Here is a 24,614-nt window from a genome sequence, read left to right on the forward strand (position 1 = left end):
GATTAGCAGGGTAATCGTTTTGTTTCAGTTTAATAATCAAATGCTGCGGAACAAACGTCTCTGTGAATATAGCTATAGTGTCGGGACCCCAAAGGAGAATAATGCTGGTACAGATACTCCTAATCCAATTTTGCAGAGTGGAGCTTTGAGTAATATCTTTATTTAGTGTAAATATCGCCTACATGATAAAAATTAGTGGTTTATTGATTCAGTTTCCTTACAATTGTTGCAGAGAAGGCACATCGTCAGACGAACCTGCTAGAGCATCTCGTCTTCTTCTTCTTCCCCCTCAAATAAGGTACATAATACCACGATTAAAAAGTGTCCAGTGCGTTCATAACTTCTATATATAATGCGTGTTTCAGTCAGTCAGTAAGCCAAGAACTTTATTGAAACCCTGAAGAGTTTGAAGTTGTTGGAGATCCCACGCGGGGAACTCCTCCGGCCGAAACCGTAGGCGACGCCCAAGTCGGGACGGGGACGCTGTGACGCTCCGCCAGTTCTTGGGCCCTCTGGACGGCCTTGAGTTGGAGAGTGCGGTCGGGGCGTTTGTGCGCTTCTTCCCAGTCGGGCTCACTGGAGAGAGGACCCTTGGGTAACGCGGTACATTGCCATGGCATGTGCGACAGTGAGCAGTAATGTTCTGGGCAGTCTGGGCAATTTGCCGGGATATCTGAGTAGTAGTGGCTTAGTGGGCCTCGTGACGAATACGAGTCCGTTTGTAGCATTCTAAGCGCGTCCGCCTGTACGCGTTCGAGCTTGGCGTGCGGAAGCGGGAATTTGGTTCGGCCTTTTCAATAGTGTGAGGTAACTTCTTGATATGTTAGTAGTGGGTGAATAAATTGAATGTCCAGCCCCTCGGAGGCTGTGGGACGGTCGCGGCGGGCAAGTTCTCGTGCACGGTCGTGGGCTGTGTCATTCAGGTTGGCTTTTTGCGGGTGAATTTCTTTCCCCATGTGAGCGGGTAACCAGGAGAGGCAACGTTTGCTCTCTTTTGAGCTCGCTAGATGTGTACGCGCTACTTCTTTAGATACGTTGCCGCATTCGTAGGCCCGAATTGTGGCACGCGAGTCCGTGGAGACATAAGTAAATGTAGGGTCTGCCATGGCGATGGCTACGGCAATTTGTTATGCTTGAGCGCTGGTGCTCGTTTTAATCGATGCGGATGATTGTAACGTTCCGTTGGCGTCCACGACTGCTATTGCGAAAGTGGATGTGTTGCCGTACTGGGCCGCGTCCACAGTTGCGGTGGCTTCGCTATCCGCGTCAATGCGGTCGAGAATCGCGTGGGCGCGGGCCCGGCGCCTACCTACGTTGTGTTGTGGGTGGACATTTCTAGGAAACGGTGAGACTTCGTAGTTGTCTCTAATTTCGCTCGGTAGTGTAACCGCGTGCTCGAGGTAGGGAGAATGGGAGGGATGGCTTCGTTTAGGATTAGCCTACCGGCTTTGGACGAGGTTAGGCGGAGTATGTGCACCATAGTCTTAGCCTCGATCACTTCGTCGATGCTGTTGTGCATCGACGAAGTGACCTTTGCTGCATCAACCTTTGCGGTACTTGCTCTTTGTGCGATGCCCAAGACCTGTTTGATGCACTTGCGCATGAGTGTGTTCAGTTTTGTCTATTCTATGTTCGTCCAGTTGTAGGCACACGCAACGTAATTAATGTGACTCATAAGGAAAGTCTGGTATACGCGCAGAAGGTTATCTTCCCAGACACCCTTCCTGCACCCGGGGACTCCATAGATCTGATCATGTTTTCGGTTTTGGCGGTTAAGTGTTTGATCGTGTGCCCATGGCATCCGATGGCTTAGATTAGGAGGTGAAGATTACGGATGTGGTTGACTTGCGGCATCTGTTGTCCGTCTCTTGTGTGTAGAACGATCGGAAGTTCGTCTAGAGGTGTTAATTAGCGGACTCCTTGGCAAGACTTGCGAAATTGTAGGAGTTCCGATTTCTTGGAGGATAGTTTCATTCCTGTGTCTAGTAGGTAGTCTTCCGTGGGATCTAGGGCAGACTATAATGCCGGTTCCATATCGGCCAGAGAGCCTCCCGGGCTCTAGATGGTAATGGCATCTGCGTATAGAGCGCAGTTACCGTTTGGGATGTTTCGCAATTTGTGTGCGAGTCCTTTCATCGCTATAATTAATAGTAACGGAGAGATGACTGTGCCTCGTGGTGTTCCAACGGAGCGCAGCGTGTAGTGGTCCGACTTAAGTTGCGAGACTCGCAGTCGTGCTTTTTCTGTCTTTTAGAAAGGAGTGTACGTAATCATGATATCTCTGGCCGAGGCCTGCCGAGGCCGAGGCCTGCCACAGGCTCCAGTACGAAGTGGTGCGAGACCGTGTCGAATGCTTTCTTGAGATCGAGGGCGAGGATGCCTTGAACGTCTCTTGTTTTAACGTCGAAGAACTCTCTCTTTAGGAGCAAGATGACATGTTGGGTGGATAGGTGGGGTCGAAACACTACTTTGTTGTGTGGGAGGAGTTCGTGTTCCTCAATATAGAGCGACACTCAGTTTTGAATTACGTGCTCGGATACTTTACTTACGCATGAAGTGAGCGATATTGGGCGTGAATTGTCGAGGTTAAGTGGTTTGCCGGATTTTGGGATGAGGACCACCGTGGCAATGCGCCATTGCGTTCGTGCCACTCCTGTTTCCCACACGCGGTTGATGTCTTTTCGTGAGTAAAGTAAGTTATGGAAGAGTCGGTTGGTTACCCCGTCGGGTACTGAAGCCGCCATGTTGTTTAGGTTGTGTAGCGCCTCTCGGACTTCTGCTTCCGTGAAGGTAGCGTCTAGTTCGGGAGTGGTTTCGCACTTTATGCTCGAGTAATCACTGGGGTGAGCGTAGCCTAGCGGAAGGTATCGTTTGGCAATTTCTTCCAGCAACGACTCTTCTGTTGCCCGTTTCTCTTTATGCGAGTGTAGAAGTCGGTCTAGCGCGTGGCTTTGATTGTCCTTCGTGTGGCTGTCATCTAACATGCGTTTCAGGAGGTTCCACTTTCCTCCTGTCTGCATGCAGCCGTCGACTGCCGAACCGAGTTCGTGCCATTGAAATCAGGCGAGCTCCGTGCAGCATTGGTCTATGTCTCGGTTGAGGATTGCGATGTGTTTGCGCAGGCGTCTGTTGAGTCGTTGCTTTCTCCATCGTTTGAGCATCGAAGCCTTGGCCTAGAGCAATTGGGCGAGGTGAGGGTCAACCCTTGGAACCTCCAGTTCTGTTTGTATGGTTTTCTTGGCTCTGGTTACGTCTCCCACGAACGAGCCATACGCGTTCGTATCTTCTTTCCACAAATTACGGAAGGTATCGCAGTCTGTGAGGGTAAAATAATGAGGTGGGGCCGTCGTCTTTGGTATATCTCTGCGTATGACGAAGTCATCGCTGCCAAGGTTCTCTTGCGTTTTCGTCCACGTGTAGCTTGCAACATTGCAGACTAACGTGAGGTCCGGCGCAGTATCGCGCCGCGTCGACGTACCCAATCTGTTGGGGAACCTGTTGTCCGTCACCGTCGTGAGGGAAAGGTCGTATATTTCACGCGAGAGGTTGTTGCCCCTAGGCTTGATTGTGGGGTAACACTACAACGTGTGGGGGACGTTGAAGTCACCTCCGATAATGAGCGCTGAGTTTCGTGCCAACGATGTGGCTTTAGTAAGGATCGTGTGGAAGGATAGGTTGCAGTGCGCGAGGGAGCGGTTTTGTACAAAAACACTTTGTTTTAACGGTCGGGTAGGTACGAGCTCGATTAGGATCGCCTGGATGCGGCTGTTTTTCGGTAGGGCGTAGTGAACGATGTGCGCGAATTTTCTACTAACGAGCGTGGCAATGCCTCTCCTGACGTCCGCTCCTCTTTGAAGACGGTGCAGTACCCTCAGAGCATAAGGGTTTCGCACAGGGTTTCTTGAAAAGTATTACGTGCGGCTTTTTGGGTTGAATTTTGAGGTACTGGTGCAGCGAGGATTTGCGTTTCGCGTAGCTAGCGCCATTCCCTTGCCAAATTTCTAATGTATCCCGTGTCGTGTTAGCAATGATGGTTTTGCGAGGAATTCATTGGCCCCGAAGGGTGCGCCGTCGTGTCCATCTGTTGTGGCTGACTAGCTTTGTTTTCAATTCTTATGGCGACTTTGTTTTCAACAACCTCTACATGATTCGCTAGGGTACGAATACTTTCTACGTTCTCTCTCGTAAGTATTGTATTGGAGCCTGTAACCCTGTATTGTTTTGGCACTTTAAAATGAGAAGTTAGCAGCTTCAGGCAAAGACTGAATGAAGTGCTGAAAACAATAGCAAGGTTTAGCGAGGCGCTTGAATTGTTTGTCTTTATCCGCAGATAGCACGCTTTTCACAACGCTGGCATGACGAGGAGTGCGTTGGTGCACGAGCGTAGAGAAACGGAAATCCTAGAGCGTTACTAAATGCTTTCTGAAGGATTAGATAACGTTAGTTTACGTTTATTGCGAAATCCGCTTAGACGAGTGACAGAGCAGCTGAACAGGAATGCTAGTGTGCCTACATTGCGTGCGCGCACAACGATCTTACTGCAGCCGCGGAAAGCAGAATGCGGCCGTGCCTCACCAAATGGGGCGACTTCACGTTGCGATGAGAGTGCGTACTGCGCATTATTTGGAAACTCTGGCTCTAAATCTTCGCTCAAATGCCGTGCAAGCACTGTCGAGCGGGAACGGTGCTGCGGTGGACGGATGGATGGATGGATGGATGGATGGATGGATGGATGGATGGATGGATGGATGGATGGATGGATGGATGGATGGATGGATGGATGGATGGATGGATGGATGGATGGATGGATGGATGGATGGATGGATGGATGGATGGATGGATGGATGGATGGATGGCTGGATGGATGGATGGCTGGATGGATGGCTGGATGGATGGATGGCTGGATGGATGGATGGATGGATGGATGGATGGATGGATGGATGGCTGGATGGATGGATGGCTGGATGGATGGCTGGATGGATGGATGGCTGGATGGATGGATGGATGGATGGCTGCATGGATGGCTGGCTGGATGGCTGGTTGGCTGGTTGGCTGGTTGGCTGGATGGCTGGCTGGATGGCTGGCTGGATGGCTGGATGGCTGGCTGGATGGCTGGCTGGATGGCTGGCTGGATGGCTGGATGGCTGGATGGCTGGAGGGATGGATGGCTGGAGGGATGGAAGGAGGGATGGATGGCTGGAGGGATGGAAGGAGGGATGGAAGGAGGGATGGATGGATGGATGGATGGATGGATGGATGGATGGATGGATGGATGGAGGGAGGGAGGGAGGGAGGGAGGGAGGGAGGGAGGGAGGGAGGGAGGGAGGGAGGGATGGACGGATGGATGGATGGATGGATGGACGGATGGATGGACGGACGGATGGATGGATGGATGGATGGATGGATGGATGGACGGACGGACGGACGGATGGACGAATAAATGAATGGACGGACGGACGGACGGACGGATGGGTGGACGGACGGACGTTATGGCGGTCCCTTCTTGAAAAGGGTGGTGGGTTTTGCCACCAAGCTCTTATTTTTCTTATTTGATTGCTTACTGTACTACCTTTGTGATAAAAACATAAAAAAACAAGGAAAGAAACCCACAATGAATTCTCATAATCAAAATTTCTGAACCCCTATTGTGAACGTTTAATGCGCCTCTGTTGTTGACCGTTTCCCTACTTCCACCAATCTTCCGATCGCTTCTTGTCTGCTGCGGACTTGTTTACTTTCACCCTGCTCTCCCTGAACCAAAGGGTTTCAAGGAGACCCGTGATTCCTAAATAGACCTCTGGGCAGATGCCTCGACATTCTAATTAGAGCTACTCCATCATTTCCCTAGCTTCACCGCAGCAACCACATGCTTCTTCGCTCTTGAATCTCGCTTTATAGATGCATGTTGTGATGCATCCTGATCTCTCTTCAAAAAGTAATGAGCTTCCCTTTGAGTTATCATAAATTGTTTCTTTCCTGATTTCGTTTTTTCTCTTAATTAGTTATTGTGGTAGGTTTATTTTCTTGTGCCGCCACCCATGAGATTGTATCAGTCTCTCTGACTTTCCGTTTGACATTTTTTGTTGTGTATGCTCACCATACAGGCCGCATACTTTCTGCTAAGCTTCCTAGTTCTTTTCCTCCACATTGAATTTAGGTTATTCCTCTACAAATACCTGAACACTCTTGCAGCGCATTTACTTTCTTCCGTATTCCTCAGTCCTCTTATAATTTTACTGTGAGGATCCCTCAGTTCAAAACTTGCCCACCCCGTATCACTCTGCACAGCATCATTCGTAGTCTTTCCGTGAGCGCTCAATGCGAGGCGACACACCGACCCTATGGTTCACATAGAGTCCGGATTGCACCCCTGATTTAAAGCAAACATCCGCATTTCCAAAATTAAGTCCAGGAACCATTATACTTTTCCACATAACTGGGAGCACTTCGTACCTATTGTATCCCCATAGCACTCTGTGTTTGTTATGGCCGCATTTCGCTTCCCCTTTACTTGTATTGTTTTTTCCTGTGCTTCCATATATCTACTACCTTCATATATCCATATACTAAGGTATCTAGGTACTTTTATGCGAGGTATTTCCTGGCCCTGTATCGCCAGTGTACGTTCGCGGTTTTAATTGAATTCCATAACACTTGATTCTTTAACGTTAAATTTCAGACCTAACTACTGGCCTTCGTGTCCACAGATATTAGCCGGTCGTTGCAAATCACTTTGTTTGTTAGCTAGCAACACAATGTCGTCCGCATAAAACAAAACAAGGAGCTGCTGCTCTACTACTATACCCGTGTGCTTGTATGGGACATTAAACTCACCATTACTTCCTTGTTGCGCCCTCTCCATCCTCACCATGTACATCATAAACAGCAGTTGGGAAAAGGGCCCCTGCCAGGTCCCTTGTAAATATCAACATTCTCCTCGTTTGTCGACCCTTCTCATTCAACGCAAATGGCATTATCTAGGTGACTCTCCCTCAAAAGTTGCAGACAAACTTCGCCTAAGACTTCCCTTTCCAGAATACGCACACAAAATGTTTGGGTCTACGTTGTCATGCGCTCCTGTAGTGTCTAGAAAGGCCACATACAACAGTCTCATTACTACTCTTGATATTTGAATTCACTGAGCAAGGGCAAATAAGTTATCATGCAAAGGCCTACCTATTCTGAAGCTATTCTGAAGTTCACTCAACATGCCATTATTCTCTGCCCATGGTTGCAGCTTTAGCTTTTTTGCCTGCATTGCTAACCTGTATATTACCGACGTAAGGCTAACGGTCTACAGGAGGGAATTATATCTTTCCCCCTTGCCTTTATTTATTAAATTCTATCTACTTTTTAGGCTTTCTTCTACTGCTATTATCAGAGCTTCCTTACATTTGGTACTAGTTCATGAATCAGCCTCTTGGGAACCTCGTCTATTCCTGTGGCCGTGCTCTTAGGAATCTTGTCTTCAGCTTTCTTCATGTTGAAATTTGTCAGCAGCAGTTCCGCTCCCATCCTATTCTTTTGCACGGCCCCTTTTCCTCACTAACAACCTCTTGATTGCCTTCGAAAATTTCAGCTGTTTTTTTTTCAGATGTAATTTAATGCCACGTCCCCTTCCACTTTTCATCTTCGTAGAGGATATGTTGTGTTGTCCACACTTCCTGCCTAATGACTTTATGTGGTTCCAAAATAATTTATATGTTGCCTTATTTTTCTCAAGTGTTTCTGACAACCAACGTTCACTTTCACCTTTTACGTTGGCGGGCACCAGTATTTAAATCTTAGAATTTTTGCTCGCGGTATATTTTTCATTTTCTGGCTGCATCAACCTGTGGGAACTGCGCATTTTTTTGCTCACCTGTGCTCTTGGGATGCTTTCTGTCGATTGGCGATCGCTATTCGTATCTTCGTGTTCCATCAGCTTTTCGTTTTTTTTTTCCTTTTTATAGAACATGTGGCTTCTCTTTCTGCATTTCTGTTGATTTTACACTTGGAAGCAGACTATATTTCCACTCTTTGCTTAGCCATTTGCAAAATTTTTCCTAGATTCTTGTGACAATATTTATTATTTGTTCAGCGTTCAAATTTCGACTGGCCATATTCAGTTCCTTGCTCTCTTACACAACTACATATCCCATTTTCAAAATGATTCCTTTTTGGTCACTCCCTATGCTTCAATACCTTTCCTGGTCAATGGCCATTTCTCTCAACTTATCACGAATTCATTTTGAATCAGACAGTAACCAATGATCAATAACCGGTTTCTCAGTTCCCACGTGATCAGGCCTTCACACGTTGGCCTTGTATTCACGATAAGGCGGCTATGCTGCTCACAAAGATCTAGCATTGACTTCCCGTTGTTGTCGGTATAGCCATCTAGATCCTGTATGTGGCCATTCATGTCACCTAACAGGATAAATTCGGCATTACTCCCGAAACCCATAATATCAGCAATTAGGCATTCGACTAACTCTTAATTCCTATCTGTACAATTATTTCCGGTCCGCAAGTACGTTGTGCCAAGCCAAGTTTTCTTTCAAGTCATTGTAGTTCATTACCAAGGATGCTCTTGAAATTTTCAATTTACTCTTTTCTAGATTGTCATACGAATCCCATATCCCGGGCGGGAAGCGTAGTTCAGCTCTTTTCCGCTTCATGACGACAAACGTGGCGCCATGGTCCGAGGCCTGTCACAAATGGCCCAGGTCGTATGCTCCTGCAGTCGTTTTACAGTGCAACTGTGGTATATTTGTCCCCGTAGTAAAACTCAAGACCATCTTCACAGAGACATCCTCGGCAGTTACAAATTTGTGAACGCCGAGGAGGTCTGTGCCTTGCGAAGGTGACGTACTTGCCTGGTCCGTCAGCAGTTTGTTTCCCGACTTGAAATGCAAAAATACAGAGCTCTCAATACTGTTCAGTTCACAAGACGTCAAACTTGGGTATACGAGAAGGAGAACGAATTCTGCGCTATCTAAATAGCCCTTCATCAGTTCTTATAAAGGGAGAGAGGCGAAATTTATTTTACGAAACAGTATATAAAGGTGCTGTATGCAAACCTATTTCACGCATACAGTATTATTACACAAATAAATGCGAAAAGGAAATGATTTCGATTGAATGCATGTAATACAGAACCGAATATTTACTGTTATCCGCAAAACCAGAACTTCTGGTTAATTTTATTTTTCTGCCGTATCGCTGCTGTGATAAACGAGACACACACGTCTGGCACATAAATCTACAATCCTTTCTTACAGTACAACTTACCTTTTTTTTTGCTATACCAATCATGTTGAAACTCCGGCCGCATTTCTACAGTCAGCGTCGCAGTCGCTGGGACGTTCTGTATATAGTCCAAGCGCGGCAACACCGACGCTACGCGCCCTTTCCTGTATGTCCGAGTGAAAGCATGCGAGGGGGGCCGACGGCCATGGCTCAATCTGGCGCGCGCGAATGAGGAAGGGGGAGAGGAAGGACGCCGTCTTCCGTCGCGCGAATGGCCGTAGAAACATGGGGGGGGGGGGTGAGGGACTTTCGGCGTTTTACTCCTGCAGCAACAGCGTATTTCACGACGGGGCGTAAGGGGAATTGACCACCACCGCTCAATTTCGCGCCCAGAAAGGATGACAGCAGGGAGGCAGCGCAGGAGGCAGGCAACGACAAGTGCGTACTTCGCACGGCCGCACGCGGTCGCGAGCGATAGACCTCACGAAGGTCACTTCGCTCGCTGCTGCTGCCGCACTTGCTCACACCAGCTTTTTGATAGTGAGTGTTCCGGCTCATCGAATGTGATGTGTTCATGTTTGCTCGCGCGCCCCGAGACTATGCTTGTTCATTCAGTTAGTAATTTAGTTAGCAAATGAATACTTCTAAGTTTATACGGCCGATAAAACTACTATTCTTACTTCCTAAGTCCAATTATTTCCTATCGCAATCGATGCTTTGCTGTTCGCGCTAAACTGCGGCATTTTCTTTCTGGAAAGCATTTTTTACCTTGTTCAATAACCTGTGACGAAGCCAACGAGAGTTTTGCATGCAAATATATCGTATAGTATATAGTATAATAGAATGCAATAGGGTAATTCCTCGTTCGCACGTGCATGCAAACCAGTAAAAGCATGCTATTTAGGCAAACTATTGGGTTAAATAAAAGACAGAACTGCTTCACAGCCTCCAAGCATAGTGTAAGGTGCTTTTTATGCGGAGCACACTCAGGAGCTGGCTTCTTGCTCTTCGCAAGAATTAAACTTCAGCCGAGCAAACGATTAGCTTAATCATTTCGAGTGTAAGCTGCTCAAGAGCGACTAGTCCTGTTGGAGTGGAGGCAGTCGTTTTCTTGTGAAAAGCGGCCGCAGCATATCATGGTAAATTTTCTGCAGCTCTGTTGATATCTGGAGGCTGACTTGGCATAAATGCTTCAAGCTTCTCACACAGAATCGTTTTGTCGGCCTTTCAACTGGTTCACTTCCCCACTTAACTACAAATACTGATGCTTCATATGTATAGACAACATGCGTCACTTTCATTCGCATCCTATTTGCTTGAAGCGTGTGCAAACGTGATTCGATATCTCTTCAGGATTATTTTAGCGGCCAGCATACAGTCGGAGTCTTTTCTTATCCGGGTAATTTTCTTCCATATACCAGACCGAGCATCAAGTAATATTGAAGATACCGAGCCCAGCATACACCCTCGGAATTCGCACACTCATCGAGCTTGTCATACGCTCACTGAAATTTACTCGAAGTGGTGTTTGCGTCTGACTAATGCGGGTGAAACATTTTCTCCGCGCGGCGAAATGAAAGATCTCGTTTTTCGGAAATGTCTGGGTTTCACGGCATTGAAACCGGTGAAATTTTCTCCCCTGACTGGTATATTTGTGGCCGAGCTTAAAATTGCGCGCAAAGCAAGCGATTGTTTCTGGTTAGTTTTCTTCTTTGCAGGAACACTTTCTCTTCCTCGGAGCCTGAGAAGGTTAATATTCGCGAACGTTACCTAAAGTATGCACTCCTGTCCTGAAACGTCTAGGCAAATTACGGGAAGTCGAAGAACTATTGCGAGTGCCAGCGCAGTGCATCCTGCCAACTGCGTGTGAACAGACGATAACAATGACCGCTTGAAAACGACGTACAGGAGCAAGAAACGTCGCACTCTTATTACACTCTCTCACTATACGTTAACCACTTTCTTCCACGTTTTAGTTGAAAGCAATTTATTAAGCACAGGCGCGTAATAACGAGAGCGTCAATAGCGGACTGCGCGCGCTTCGCGACAGAGCCCTGACCTCAGCGCCACTCCTCGCTGTCATGATGCGGAGAAGCAGTGAACTACATCGGTTGGCACACCTACCCACCTAGCCACCGTAACGGCGGCGCCTCGATCAAGTGTTCGCGCAAATGATATCGCAATAAAAATCCCTTCGTATACTACAGTCACTTCAGAGCAAAGTTAACTATAGAAACATACACTCGTGGCACGGTTTAGTTTCCCAAGCTTTACTAACTGCTGTTTATATATACTACAAGATATATTTGCACGTACTCATTCTCTCAAATACTCGCCTCTTCTTGTTAGTCAATAATTTGCCAGAATACGTGCTACGTTCCAAACACCATGAAACCCTTGTTCAGAAGTTGGAAAGCCTTTAGGCATCTATAGTAATTGTATTTGGGTACCACTTTTTTATGTTTCCTTGTTATTTGCATATGCGTATGTTTGTTCATAGATCTGTTTGCTCTATGAGTGTTGCTTCTAAGTTTTTTTTTTCTTTACTTTACTGTAACCCCTCTGTACGGTGATTGGAGCCGGTTCTTAAGAGATGAATAAAAATGAATCGCATATGCGGCCTCGATGCCAAGACACTAATTCTCGAACATTAAGCGCTGATCACGCCCGTTGCCTCCTACAAAAAGAAAAAGAAGATTCCAAGATCATGTGGCACTAGGCATCGTCTTACGATGATCGCGGAATGCTGGTTTGTATTTTCCTGTTTGTTTTTCGCGACCGTTCATCTTTTTGATCAAAAGGGCGTGCGTACGCCAAGAAGAAATTTTTTCTTGTTGTTGTTGTAAACTCTATGCCACGCGCCACCGTACACATTACCAAAATATGCTTCCACACGCCACAAAATGTGGAAAAAAGGCTTTGCAATCTGGTGTGTTGGGTATGTGGCAAATATCCCAATGCCCTGCGTACTTGCTATGAACGTTTCACAGCATTTTCCTCCAAATTGTAACTCGCACCAACTCCCGTTACCCTCCCTGCTCTCCGCATGGCAAAGCGAAAGCTGGACAGCTTCACCACAAGGGCCTCACAATACGGCCGCTCTGCTGGTGGAAGAAATAATTTCTGTTATATACATCAAGCTTTGTCGCCTGTATGCACAAGGCTGACTGCATGCCAGGGAATGAGCATAGTTCGAATTGCCACGACAAATGTGTTGGCAAGTACAAAAAGTACATTAGCAATATGGACAACACAAAAATCACGAGATATGGCGCGTGATCACGACACCATGGCGCGTGATCATTTCGCGAGGGAACTCACTGGGTGCGCAAGCCAGCTGCAACACATGCCCGCACGGCATTCTACTCATTATCATGTATTGTCGAAAAATTGGTGTCCTAAGGTTCATGTTAACGCTTCGCGCATCCAATGCACAAGACTTTTTATGACCCAAGCACTTTGAAAAGCTAAAGAAGGCTACCAGCATTGCTCGGAGATGTGAAGCAGAAAGGTGCGTTTATCCGGTGAGTGCAGCACAATACCGAAAAGATGCGCGCATTATCTACAGGCAATCATCAAATGAAGTTCGCGTATACTTTAGGTTGTGCCAAAAAGCGAGAGGGTCAGGAACAACTTTCCGAACAATAACAAAAGAAAACTGCTCGGGAACTAAACTTCACAGAATAATTGCGAGAAAACACGTTCGAAACAACACAATGTGGGCGAAAACGCAGCTTAGAATGAGCTTTCTGCATGTCCTCAAACGTTTTGTAGTCGCGTTGACTGCACACTAATTAATAAGCTGCTGCTTGAAAAACGCTAAACAGTCTTACAGACCACATGGGCAAAATGCGCGAAATTCTATGCATTATCTATAATCAAAGCTTCAAGTTTCGAGAAATGGGGCAGCGTGGTGCAGTCTTGAAGAAATCTTGTTCCTTGTTCATAGACGCAACAGTTCGGCACTTTTTTGCACTACCTTGAAGCACTGTGTGTGGTCGAGTTTGGTTCGGACCAAGTGAAGTTGGTGACCAGTCGATGGTAAGGCTTACACTTGAAGGCTCGCCTGAACGCTGGTACTGAAGGTAGAGCCAAGTTACAGATGGCTCTCTGCAAAAAAGAAAGAAGGTGATAATGAGACAGAAAAAAAAAAAACTGGCAGTTTCGCCAGAACAGTGAAACGTTGGCAGTGATAAGAAAGTATAAGCAGGGTCTTTCAATGCTTTTTGAGCATGTAAGGGCCCCGATTTAACGTTGCGCTTAGCGTGTTTTGGCGAATCGCAGCATGCTAGGCATCCGCGGCGGCTTAGCAGCTGTATGGTGTTGTGCTGCTAAGCATGAGGCCGCAGCATGATGTCGCCGGCCACAGTGGCCACATGTCGATGGGGGCGAATGCAAAAATTGGCGTGTGCAGTGCATTGTGGGCACAATAAAGATACCCTGGTAGTCAGAATTAATGAGGAGTCCCCCAACTACGGCATGAATCATAATAAAATCGTGGTTTTGGCCCATAAAACTCCATAATTCAAAGCACGCAAGAAAATTCGTGCTTGGTAGAATGAAGAGCATCCTGGCACCTACGAAACCTCCACGAGAAACTTTTCGTGGCGCTTGAATAAGGACAACATGCTGACGCAGAAATACCGCATCCGTTAAATAAGTTTGTGCATTCAGCGTAACTTACGGCGTGATTCTTCTTAAGGTAAAAAAAAAAAAATTGCCTTATATTTCGATCGGAAGTTGTGCGGCAAAGCCGCGTCTTGTTCTCGCAGGTGCTATGATCAAGCCACTCGTCCCGTTCATGTTATTTAGTACATGGAGACGAAAAAAAATGGTGTTCTCTCAAAGCCCTGCACCATATGTTGCCCGGGTCATTGCTCCAAAAAATTTAAAAGGAAATAAGAGAACGTTGTTTGGTGACTGTAACGACCAGATAACTGATACATGCAGCGTATTAGAAAAATAAATATTTATTGTAACATGAAAAATATAAAAGAAATAAAAGTATAACATTTACAACCTTGTAACTCGGAAATAAAGAACGACATTACAATTTTGTCAACTACACCTAACAATACATCTCAAGCTGATCAAATTGTTGTATTATACGTTGCCGTAAAACAGACCACTTTTTATTACTCTTTTTGTTATCAACACCCTCGGAAAGTTCCTAACAATTTCATGTAAGGTGTAAATGCAGATATCAAAATTTTACGCTTTGCATGATGCTAAATTCGCATTTAGAAATCTACGATATCTGTTTTTACTGCGGAGCTACACAATTGTAAACGTCGTGAGTGCATCTTTTTTTCGGATTTACCGACATGTCGAAATTTCTGTAAGAGGTTGCAAGCTTTGAACGAAATTTTTCCTTGCTAGCGTTATTAAAAAAAATTATTTTCTCATGCGCGACAAGTTTCATTTAAATCGGTTGTCTCATTAGCGCATTTATTTGCGAATTATGTCTATTTCTCTACCCAGACAAGTAACTTAGCACAATAAAAACAACAGAGACAAGAAGGTAAACAAAGAGAAGCGCTACTCGCAATAATTTAGCGGAAGGAAAGAATTGCTCGAATGTATATCCTTTGATCACGCATGGGCATACGAGCAATAATACCAGGCAAACGTACATCAAAGGCTGTTGCACAAGAAATCAAATTGAGCATCAGGTAATGAGATAGAAGGCTCACTTATGCACGAATCTCTGTTCTTAATAAGGAAGGCCTCCAGTGGAAGTCAACAAGAGGCTTTGCCACTCCTGTCCAGCATGGTAGTCTCAGAAAATCGAACGTCACAGCCACACGCGGTAACATGAACCACCACATTCCTTATCTTCGTCCCTTGGCGCATGGTTCACATTATATTAAAAACGAGCCAGCTCTCCCAAGTCAAGTTGTTGCTCGTATCTGTACCTCGTGGCACAAAGGTAATGCGATTACCTTCACCACACCTGCGTTGTGGAGTCCCATCACAATGGAGCTGCGTAGCAGAATTTACTCGCACTGCGCAACCAACAGCGTCCTTGATAACTGAATGCGTATCAGAAAGCTCGCCCCATGAGGAGCATGCCAGTGGCATCGCAAGCATCGCATATCGAGGGGGACCAGATGAAAACGAGGGAAAGCTACCTGCCTTTGTCAGCGCCAAAAAAAAGTATTGCGTATATTTACGTTGCCGTTCACTGTCTGTTCCACCATGGCGCGATGTGCGAGAAGCTGTTCGGGAAGGAAGGGACAGTGAAGTATGGGCGCAGGATGCTCATCACAAAACCTCCATGGACGTCCTTCCTAGAATATCTACGCTATACCGACACCAAAGAACCTGAACCCTGTGACACACCATGCGGCAAGATAAGACCAAAACAGGAACGCGAACGTACTTGAAATCCGTTGCCGCAGCGGACAAAATTATGCCAGATGGATGCCAGCTTCGGCAGGGCTACGGCAACGGGTCAAACCGCCGTGCTAATACCTGACTCACAATTTGCGCGCAGATACCACTACCCGCCAGGAGCAACGGCGCTCCAAACTCGAGCAATCGATAACGCCGTAACGCAGCACCACGCTCCTAACGACCCCCATATACTATCTCATAACTAGGATACCGTATGAAAATCCGCAAGCAATACACCACCATCACATAATAAAGACACCCTCAACGACCAGATTACTTCAAGCTACATGATAATGGTTACTGCCAAATGGGTACCTGTACGTCAGGAACTCTTTGGAAATGGCAAAGCAAACGCGCTATGCCGTGACTACAAATGCCCGGGTCCTTCGATCGCCTGGCCAACCACGACCAGTACTTACACAGAAGAAAATTAATGTTTGACCAATTGCTGTTGGTAAAGTGTTTTCGGCCTACGACCGCTTTACCTGTCTCTCTCGCGATGTGACAAAACAAGAAAAATTCACCACCTCAAAGTGGCGTGCACGCTTTAATGCGCAATTATACGCCGAACAAAAGTTTTCCTCAATAGCTGGAGACTGCCGCGTTCCAAAGGCAATGGATATAGTTAGTGAATGCCTGCCAATCGCTGTGGCACTGGACGCTCGGAGCTGCCGGGGCAATGGATTTATTTGCGTATAAGATTTATTTGCGCATAGCAGTATGGACACCTTGCGGCCGTATACGACATCGCTCTGGCCACTCTACTTTGCTGAGCGTCCGTTTTCCGGTATTTTTAACCTTCCGTTGCACGTCCCCATGATTTCGAACAGCCACCGCAATGTGTGTAACGGGAAGCGTACCAGTAGCAGACGCCGGCACCACCCTGCTCATCCGGCTATCTACTTTCACTGGGCTGGCTCGTCCCTATCAAAACCCTCTCCAGTTATACGTGCACCTCGCCGCTTTTCAGCCAGTTATGTAAGAACATCTGCTCAATGCAGCCAATGTTATTCGCTTTGAAAGCAAAAGAAAGAGACATCCTACAAACAGGAATCGCGTTTGATTGGCCTTTTCAAACAACGCTGTGGGCTACCGCCCGATGCTTGCGTCGGTGGTTAAATACATTTCACGTCAGGCGAGTGGAATAAAAACAAATCGGAATAGATTCACATTATAGGGCCCCAGACGCCAAGTAGTAGTCATGAGGAAAGCACAAATCGGTAAACTCATAACAGAACATCACAAACACCATTTTCATAGGCTAAAGTGTACAGGCATACTCAAAATGCTCGAATTGTGCTGATATGCACCAATAACAAACATACCATTCGCGAACGCCCAGCCACTCGAGTGTCTTTCCACACTTAACACAGATACACCATTTGCCCCCTTTCACACTATTAATGCTCATGCATTAAGAAGTTGGCCGTTTCGGCCATAGGGCGAAGGATTGACGGCGATAACAAAATATTGCGCTGCGCTTGTGCTCTTAGGACGGTGTAGTAACTAAACATATGGGCTTGCGACGTGGCTCGAAGTAGCGCACGAAACAACGACTGTTTAGATGTGTCCTAGCAGCTCACAGGGGTCTTAGAACGCTAGCGCCATGAGCGCCGCCAGTGGCGTGGGAGGCCCGAACCGCGACACTGCCCCATAGGAGACTCACGGCAAAGCGTCGGCATTAGCCTGCGACCAGGGAAATGTCAAATCCGTAAAGAGCACTGGCGACAGCACAGGCCGAATCACACAACACTTTCCAGTAATGATCTCATTATTATTTGGCAGCTTTTATTGACTGACAATAAAATGCATATGCTACGAAGGAAATATTTTAATACTGTTCATGACGCACATAAATAGCCAAAATTCTGATGAATAAATGGGTGAAGACCATAAATCTTCGTAAGAGCAGTTTTCCATTTTCGATATAGTAGCACCTAACCAGCATATTGATTGAATTCATACGGTCCACCAAATCTACGCCGACGCCACCTGTGACTACGTCGGCGAAAATTCGCCAGGAGTGTCCATATAAATGTTATCGCAATAAATTATTCAAATATGCGGGCTCAACTAAACACATTTACGTAATGCAATGTACGAATCGTTGCTGTACGAGACACCGGCTAATGAGGGAAGTTGCCATAGACGTGTGTCCTTAGTGGACGAGGGTATCTTCGCGCTTGCCCCATTAGCGGACGTGTTCTGGGACAGTTAGTTTCGGCGATACTATCGCCTGCACGTGATGTAGTGCTCAACCAGCCGACCAGCCTGCACCTGAAGGGGGAGGTGGCAGTATAACCGAAAGTGATCGTGCCAGAGTACGCGCCCAGATTAGACACAACGGTCGTCACCATGGCCCCATCCGAAGCCATAGCTTTAAAAAAACATAACTGAGGACACCTAAGCCATTATAAGTTTTGAATACGGAAGGATTGAAATCTAGCTGAGCGCCACTGAGCGGTACTTCGAGTTTTGCTGACTGAGTGATGTAATGTATATAGCGGTACTGGCTGCCGGAGCAAGCAAGAAGTAGCAGCAATGCGGCGCTGGCTTGCACACGCCCGGCCGGCTTCCTAAAAGCGAGAGTTAAAGTGACGTGGCGTTGCGGGAATGCACTCTCCCCTAACGCAACGCCTGTCGCTCTTACCTGGCAGTACGTGTTTCCTTTCGCCCACTCTGCTACGTCAAGGCTCGCTCGTGACACGGCGTCGCAGCCAATCGTATACTTTAGGCTCCGTTTATTTGCTACAAACTACAGACGCAGGCTTTCTTGCTCAATGGACCATTTGACGCTTTCGCATAAGTAAATGTGTGAAGCTCGTTCGCACCTCTTGCTCCAGGTAACGCAACTGTGGTGAAAGGAGAGCGGTTAAAGAGCAACGCTCGTAGAACAAGTCTCACGTGCGCGACGAGCTGACACTCGACGCACTTCTCTGATTCTTCGGCGTAGTGCTCCTCCCTCGCAGCCACCGAACGTAGGAGCGTAGGTTAGGGCGTGTTGGTTCATACCTGAGGTTTTTTAGCGTACGAAAAAGCACGAAAGGCAGTGTCCGCGTCTTGCCACTGTCCTTCGTCCCTTTTCGTGTGCTAAAAACCTCACCGAACGAAGCGTCGGCTACTTCCTATTCGTGACTACAGATAACGGTACTTTTCGTTGACCCACCAAAAAATGGCGAGATAGTGAGATACAACATAAAAACTGACTTCACTGGGAGAAAAATGCGTCGCCTAAATATCTAGTCCTCCTTTCCGTGGACGCAGTGCTGTAGCCTCGGCGTACTGCCTAATGTATTAATAAAGACCGCCGAACGTCGGTCTGTGTCTGCGCCGCCAGGTTATGCCGACCGTTTTTTTTAGCACGTGAGACCAGAAGTTTAGAAGGAGCTTCAGTTTGAAGCAACCAAAAAGGTAGGCACCTTTCCAACGGCAGCTCCTTAAACCATCCTGTGCTCCCATCTGTCTGTTCCAACGACACTGGGGAGATAACGTATAGCTACGCTTCTCAACGCACCTGAAAAATTTTGTCGCCACCGCACTCCGAAAAACACCGAACCAGGAAGTACAACTGGTCCTCAGGGAAGCCGCGGAATGTTAGCCGTCTGTCCGCGGCCGTCGCCTCTTTTGCCGCCCTTGCGAACGTCTGTGCCTCAGGCAGACGCGGGATGTTGCTGGCGATGAGCGCTGCATAGCTGGCAGCCTTGAGCTCCTGCCGCTCGCGCGGCAAGTAGTTAGCGAGAACCCCGCTTCGCTTGAGCAGCGCGTCGTAGTGCCCCAAGTCAGTGACGAGCAGTTGGAGCTGGCGGAATATCGGGTTCGCCAGATCGTGCTGCGGACATCAGAACAAGTGTGCCCCATGAGTCTCCTTTATTTATTTTTTTTTTGCCTCTGCGTACATTGCAGTTTGTACGAGTGTAACATCCATCAGGACATTTGGAAAAGACACTTTTTTGAGGCATAGCTCTGCGTAGACTCACAAAAAGCGTTGATGTTATACTAGAATGCTATAACCCGCAGACAGGACATAGAATGCCCGTGACGATGTCTTGTAGCGTTCCACTATAACGACTTATAAAACATAACGCGCTGCGCCGTCCTGGGAAAGAATGAATGCCTGAAGAAACAAAAAATCCCGTATAGTTTCATGCAGCACAGATCTGTGCTCCTGGCTTCAGGACAATGACATCAAATGTTAGGTGATTCTTCATTATTCTGTTCACAGACACACACGACGCATGACTTCGTGCATTTTACGGTCAGCCTGTTGCGCGCTATGCCGTAAAGCTATTCCAAAGTTTTTCTCTTCCCTTTCTGAGCACAGCCATGGTTGTTCAGTTGATATCGTGGTGGGCTGACAAGCAGAAGGTCGCGGAATCGAATACCGCCAAAATCGTGATCTGATTACGAGGCACGCCGTAGTGAGGGAATCGGAAAATTTAGGACACCTGGAGTTCTTTAACGTGCACCTAAATCGGAAAATTTCGGAAAACGCCAGGACACGGGTGTCCTGGCGTTTCGCCCCCATCGAGTTGTGGCCGCCGTGGCAGGCATTTCGATGGGGGTGAAACCACCTGTGTATTGAGATTTGGGTGCACGTTAAAGAACCCCAGGTGGTCTAAATTTTCAGAATACCTCACTACAGCGTGTTTCATCATCAGAGCGTCGTTTTGGCGTGTAAAACAGAATTATAATTTTTTTTCACCGATTGGTCAAACTTTTTCCGGGCTACCCCAGCTTCACCTGTTTATCATGCGCCGTCACGAAAACCGCGAGAACTCCCCATCTGCTATTAATTATACAGACTGATTATGCATGATTAGACCGTAAAAGGAAAATTTATTTCTGATTCCACACTTCTTCTTTTTTGCCCTTAGTGCTGTGTTGTTGGTGAAAGTTTTCGAACTGCTCCCATTTCGCTTTTATGCCACGCGACGTCAGGAAACTACAAGAACTCACCATGTCAAAGTGACATGTAGGCCAAAAAGAGGCATTACTATGCGTAATAAAACAGAATTTTTATTCGGTAGTTGGAGAGTGCCCCGTTCCAATACGGATGGAAGATGTCTGCCCCCTGATCGCTCTGGCACTTGCTACTGGGAGCTGCCTGGTAGAACCGATTTATTTACGTATATTAAAAAATGTTGTAGTCTTGTTGAGCCCTTTCAAGAGGTTTAAGAAATTGCTCCGCAAGCTCTTCAACCCTGAGGATCCCATGTCACGGCCATCGTAACCTTCCGTTGAACGCAGCCGCAATTTCCGATAAGCCAAAACAATCTAATCAAGGGGAAGCGGGAAAATCCCAGACGCCTGCACCACTCTGCTAGTCTGCTTATCAAAGTTCACGGCGCTAGTGCTGCCCCATCGACACCCCTTCTACTTCCATGCGCTCCTCGCATCCTGTCAGCCAATTTAGGTAAGGAAAATATGTCAAGGCAGGCGATGCTATTCGCCTTGACAGGAAATAGAAGTGAGCTCCTTTAAACTAGGAGGGCGTTTGATCGGGCGGTGTTAGATACGGGACCTTTTGCTGAGCCTCCTTCGAGTTCAGCAGACCACATGAAATCGCGCCACACCTAAGTAAGGAAAGCAGAAGCAGATCTATCCCGTTCCGCGGCACGTGCAAACGAGTAGGCGTCCCCCACCTTGTGTGCCGCAGGTGGAGCTATTCACTGCTTCACTCTTCCCGAAAGTGTAGCGAGAGCCTGGCACTGTTCCAGGTAACGTGGGTCCCGAGGCAAGACGACTGTAATGCACCGTCACGCCCTGGCAGCAATCCCCCCATCCGCCTTTGTGAAGGAAGTTGCAGACCGAGAAGGCAATACCGCAGCGAGAAGTAAGCCCTCGTATAAATGGGGCCCAAGGAGCGACCCTGCGCCGGGTGTCGGCACCTGAGCGGGCTCGCCGATTGGCCAAAAATGGCGTCACCTGAGCGGGCTCGCCGATTGGCCAAACGTGACATGACTTCGAGACGCCGAAGGGTTAAAAGCCAGAGACCGGGAGCTGCAAGAGAGCATTCCTTCATTCACCTCTTTCGAGCTTCTGGTCACGGGCCACAGCATCCGAGTTGCTGCCGGCCCGTAATGACTTTCTGACTGTTATTTCTTTGTACTCTCACTATAAATGATGTAAATAAACCTCCAATTTTTCATCCCGACGTCCTCCTAGACCTCGGTCAACTGCCGCACCCAACGGCAAGGTCCAAAAATCTGGGGGACCGCAATTGGGATTGTCCTCCAGATCATGCAACTGGTGGCAGCGGTGGAATGAACCTTCTTCGAGAGAAATCCTAAGGGACTGGTTGACAGCGGTGGAGTCGTCTCCTAATACAACAGCGGTTGAAAGAACGTGCCGGGTCCCCGACCGTCGCTTCCATGTGCGGTTGTGTTCAGTTGCCATCGGAAGATTGAGCAGATTTGAATAGTTTTACGTACAAGCTATGCTCCGCATATCGTGCGCAGGTAGTGCACAAATGTTCTGTATTAGTACTGCTATTTTTCTAGTTTTCGTGTTGGCATCACTACGGCTGCCGCTCGCTTACAACGTGCTCAGTAATAAGGCGAGCATCGGACATCGCGCGCCACACTGCCATTCTGGGTGCAATGCAATGTTAGTCCGGGTCACTGGCATTGTGCGTAATACAATAAGGCGGTGCGATCAATTTGACTCCTCGGAGACGCCATCCCAACGTTCGCATACATGCTACGCCCTGTGCGATGCCAGCGAGTAGTACGTAGCTTGGTTTGGTGTGGACACATAATTTTATTTCAACGAGACGCTTTCAAACCCACACTTTCAGGAAGACTTCAAGAGCCAGCCTTCCCGCTCTTCAACGAATCTTTGTGAAGATAGGCACAAAGAGTGACATCTCTGATGCTTCCATAGAAGGGTAAAAACGATACTTTGATCAAAGGTAATTCTACAGGCTTTTTTCTCTCGATCAACCTCCTTATGCCCCAATCCAAATCAATCGCATAGCTTCGGTTTAGGTCAATTGTTATTACAATGTTGCACTCTATGAACCTGAAAATGCAGTGTATTTTTGTTTAAATTACAGTGAAAAATATCACAGTATCACAGTGAAATGTCGAAGGATCTAGTTTGCTGCTTGCAGCAGGTATAGACGCGAGCACAAGAAATAAGAAAAGGAGAGGGCAATGCTGGGAAAACGCGTTGCTTTTTCTCCCTTGTGCTAGCGCTCTATACCTGCTTGAAATCACACTATCATCATGCAGCAACTGCAGCTCTTTTGCCCGCCTTGCGAACATTTGGGCCTGCGGCTGACGCGGGATGTTGCTGGTGACGAGCGATGCCAAGCTGGCAGCCTTGAACTCTGGCCACTCGCGCGGCAAATTTGTAAGCGAGAAATCCCCTTTGCTCGAGCAACGCCTCGTAGTGCCACATATTTCACTCTCCTCCAAGGAGCTATAGTCGCGGTGACAACCCCAGAATTAAAAACGCTGTCCACCCACAAAGAACACCGTGCACCCGCTCTTTACCCCTGAAAGAGAATATGGTCGACTAATTTATATGCTACGCTAATTAGGAAATGGAAACTCGTTGTTTCAAGCTAAAACGTAATCCTTCCTTGAGCAGCAACATCTCCAATAAAATGTGCCTAGACGTTGAGGTTTCATCCGGAGACCAGGGCACAAAAGGCCTATCTTTACGAAAAAAATGTTTCAAACTCGTAGACAAGTGGATGTAATTGGAAAGCGGATTTATGCAAATTCTGTCTTACTTGGACAGTACACGTGTGACCTTGTAGTTCTGAGGTTTCAACCTATTATAGTACGTTAAAGTAGTGCATTTGCCCTCACGTTTGTTGCTACAAAAACCATTCTTATGCGCCCCTCAAAAACTCATACGAAGCCCTATGAATATCAACATCAAATATTGCAGTTCAGTTTGCAGTTCAGTTTAATTCTAACAAAATGGTGGGGGTCCTCCAGGCAAAAAAGTTGTCATAGACAACTTGAGGGGACCTGGGGAATAAAATGTATTGGTGTCATCTGCGTAAATTACTAACTTTGGGGAGTTAGGTATATCAAATATATCGTTTATGTAAAGTATAAAAAACAAGGGCCCTAGAATCGACCCCTGAGGTACTCCTTGTTTTACTGTAGCAGTTGGGGAAATAATGTTACCAATTTTTATACATTGTTTTCTGTGGGAAAGATAATTTTTAAAAGATCTAAGGCAATGCCACGAATGCCGTAATCATGAAGTTTACGTAATAAAATATCATGGTTAACACAATCAAATGCTTTCATAAGATCAATAAAGAGACCAACGGTATAAATCTTATTTTCAATGTCATCCATTAGTTTATTTTTAACACGTAATAATGCTAGCTATGTTGTTTTATTTTTCTGAAAACCGTACTGTGAGTCATTTATTACGTGGTGCTTAGTCATAAAATTCACGAGGCGCGTCTTAATAACATTCGCAAAGACTTTGGATAGCACGGGCAGCCACGAGATTGGCCTGTAATTACATGTGTCAGTAAGCGCCCCACACTTGGGTATTGGGCATATGCGGGCGAGCTTAACATCGGAGAAGTTTCCAGTTTCCAGCATTCCATTAATTATATGCGTTAGCGGTAGCGATATAACAGACGCAACATATTTAATTGGCACAACACACAGGTCATCAATTCCTGGCGAGACGCTATTCTTTATTTTGCCCAATAAATTTTCCACCTCTTAAGGACTTGTCGGAAACAAAGATATTGAGTGTATCAAGCTTACGCGTTTCTGCACTGAATAAGAACAAGTTTCGGAACTGAGGTCCCTCTTGCTGGGAATCTGAAAATCACCAACGTTAGTGAAGTATTCATTCATATCTGTGAGTGCTTAAACATCCGTTTTGCCATGAACAACAGCTGCAATGTTTAAGGAACGCTTCAGTTTCGAATTGTTCGTTGCAAAGCTTTCTTGGATCATTAAATATCCTAGCGAAAAGACATTGATAATAGCAAGTCTTAGCTT

General features: G+C 46.8%; 2 protein-coding genes across 6 annotated transcripts in view; one reads left to right on the forward strand and one right to left on the reverse strand.

Annotated features, from left to right (window-relative positions):
- The window catches only part of LOC139061110 (uncharacterized), a 374,269-nt gene that overhangs the window by 26,612 nt on the left and 323,043 nt on the right, over window positions 1-24,614 (forward strand). The gene's annotated exons all lie outside the window — the stretch shown is intronic.
- LOC139061105 (uncharacterized) overlaps window positions 12,731-24,614 on the reverse strand; it is a 61,881-nt gene continuing 49,997 nt past the window's right edge. For both annotated transcript variants that reach the window (XM_070540648.1, XM_070540647.1), the window contains 2 exons: window positions 19,142-19,456; window positions 12,731-13,341 (listed from right to left, as the gene is read on the reverse strand). In XM_070540648.1, coding sequence (XP_070396749.1) covers window positions 13,207-13,341; window positions 19,142-19,456 — 450 coding nt within the window. In that variant the 3' untranslated portion in view covers window positions 12,731-13,206. The remainder of the gene's footprint in view (window positions 13,342-19,141; window positions 19,457-24,614) is intronic.

This window comes from Dermacentor albipictus, chromosome 6, assembly GCF_038994185.2.
Source record: "Dermacentor albipictus isolate Rhodes 1998 colony chromosome 6, USDA_Dalb.pri_finalv2, whole genome shotgun sequence".
Taxonomy (NCBI): Eukaryota; Metazoa; Arthropoda; class Arachnida; order Ixodida; family Ixodidae; genus Dermacentor; species Dermacentor albipictus.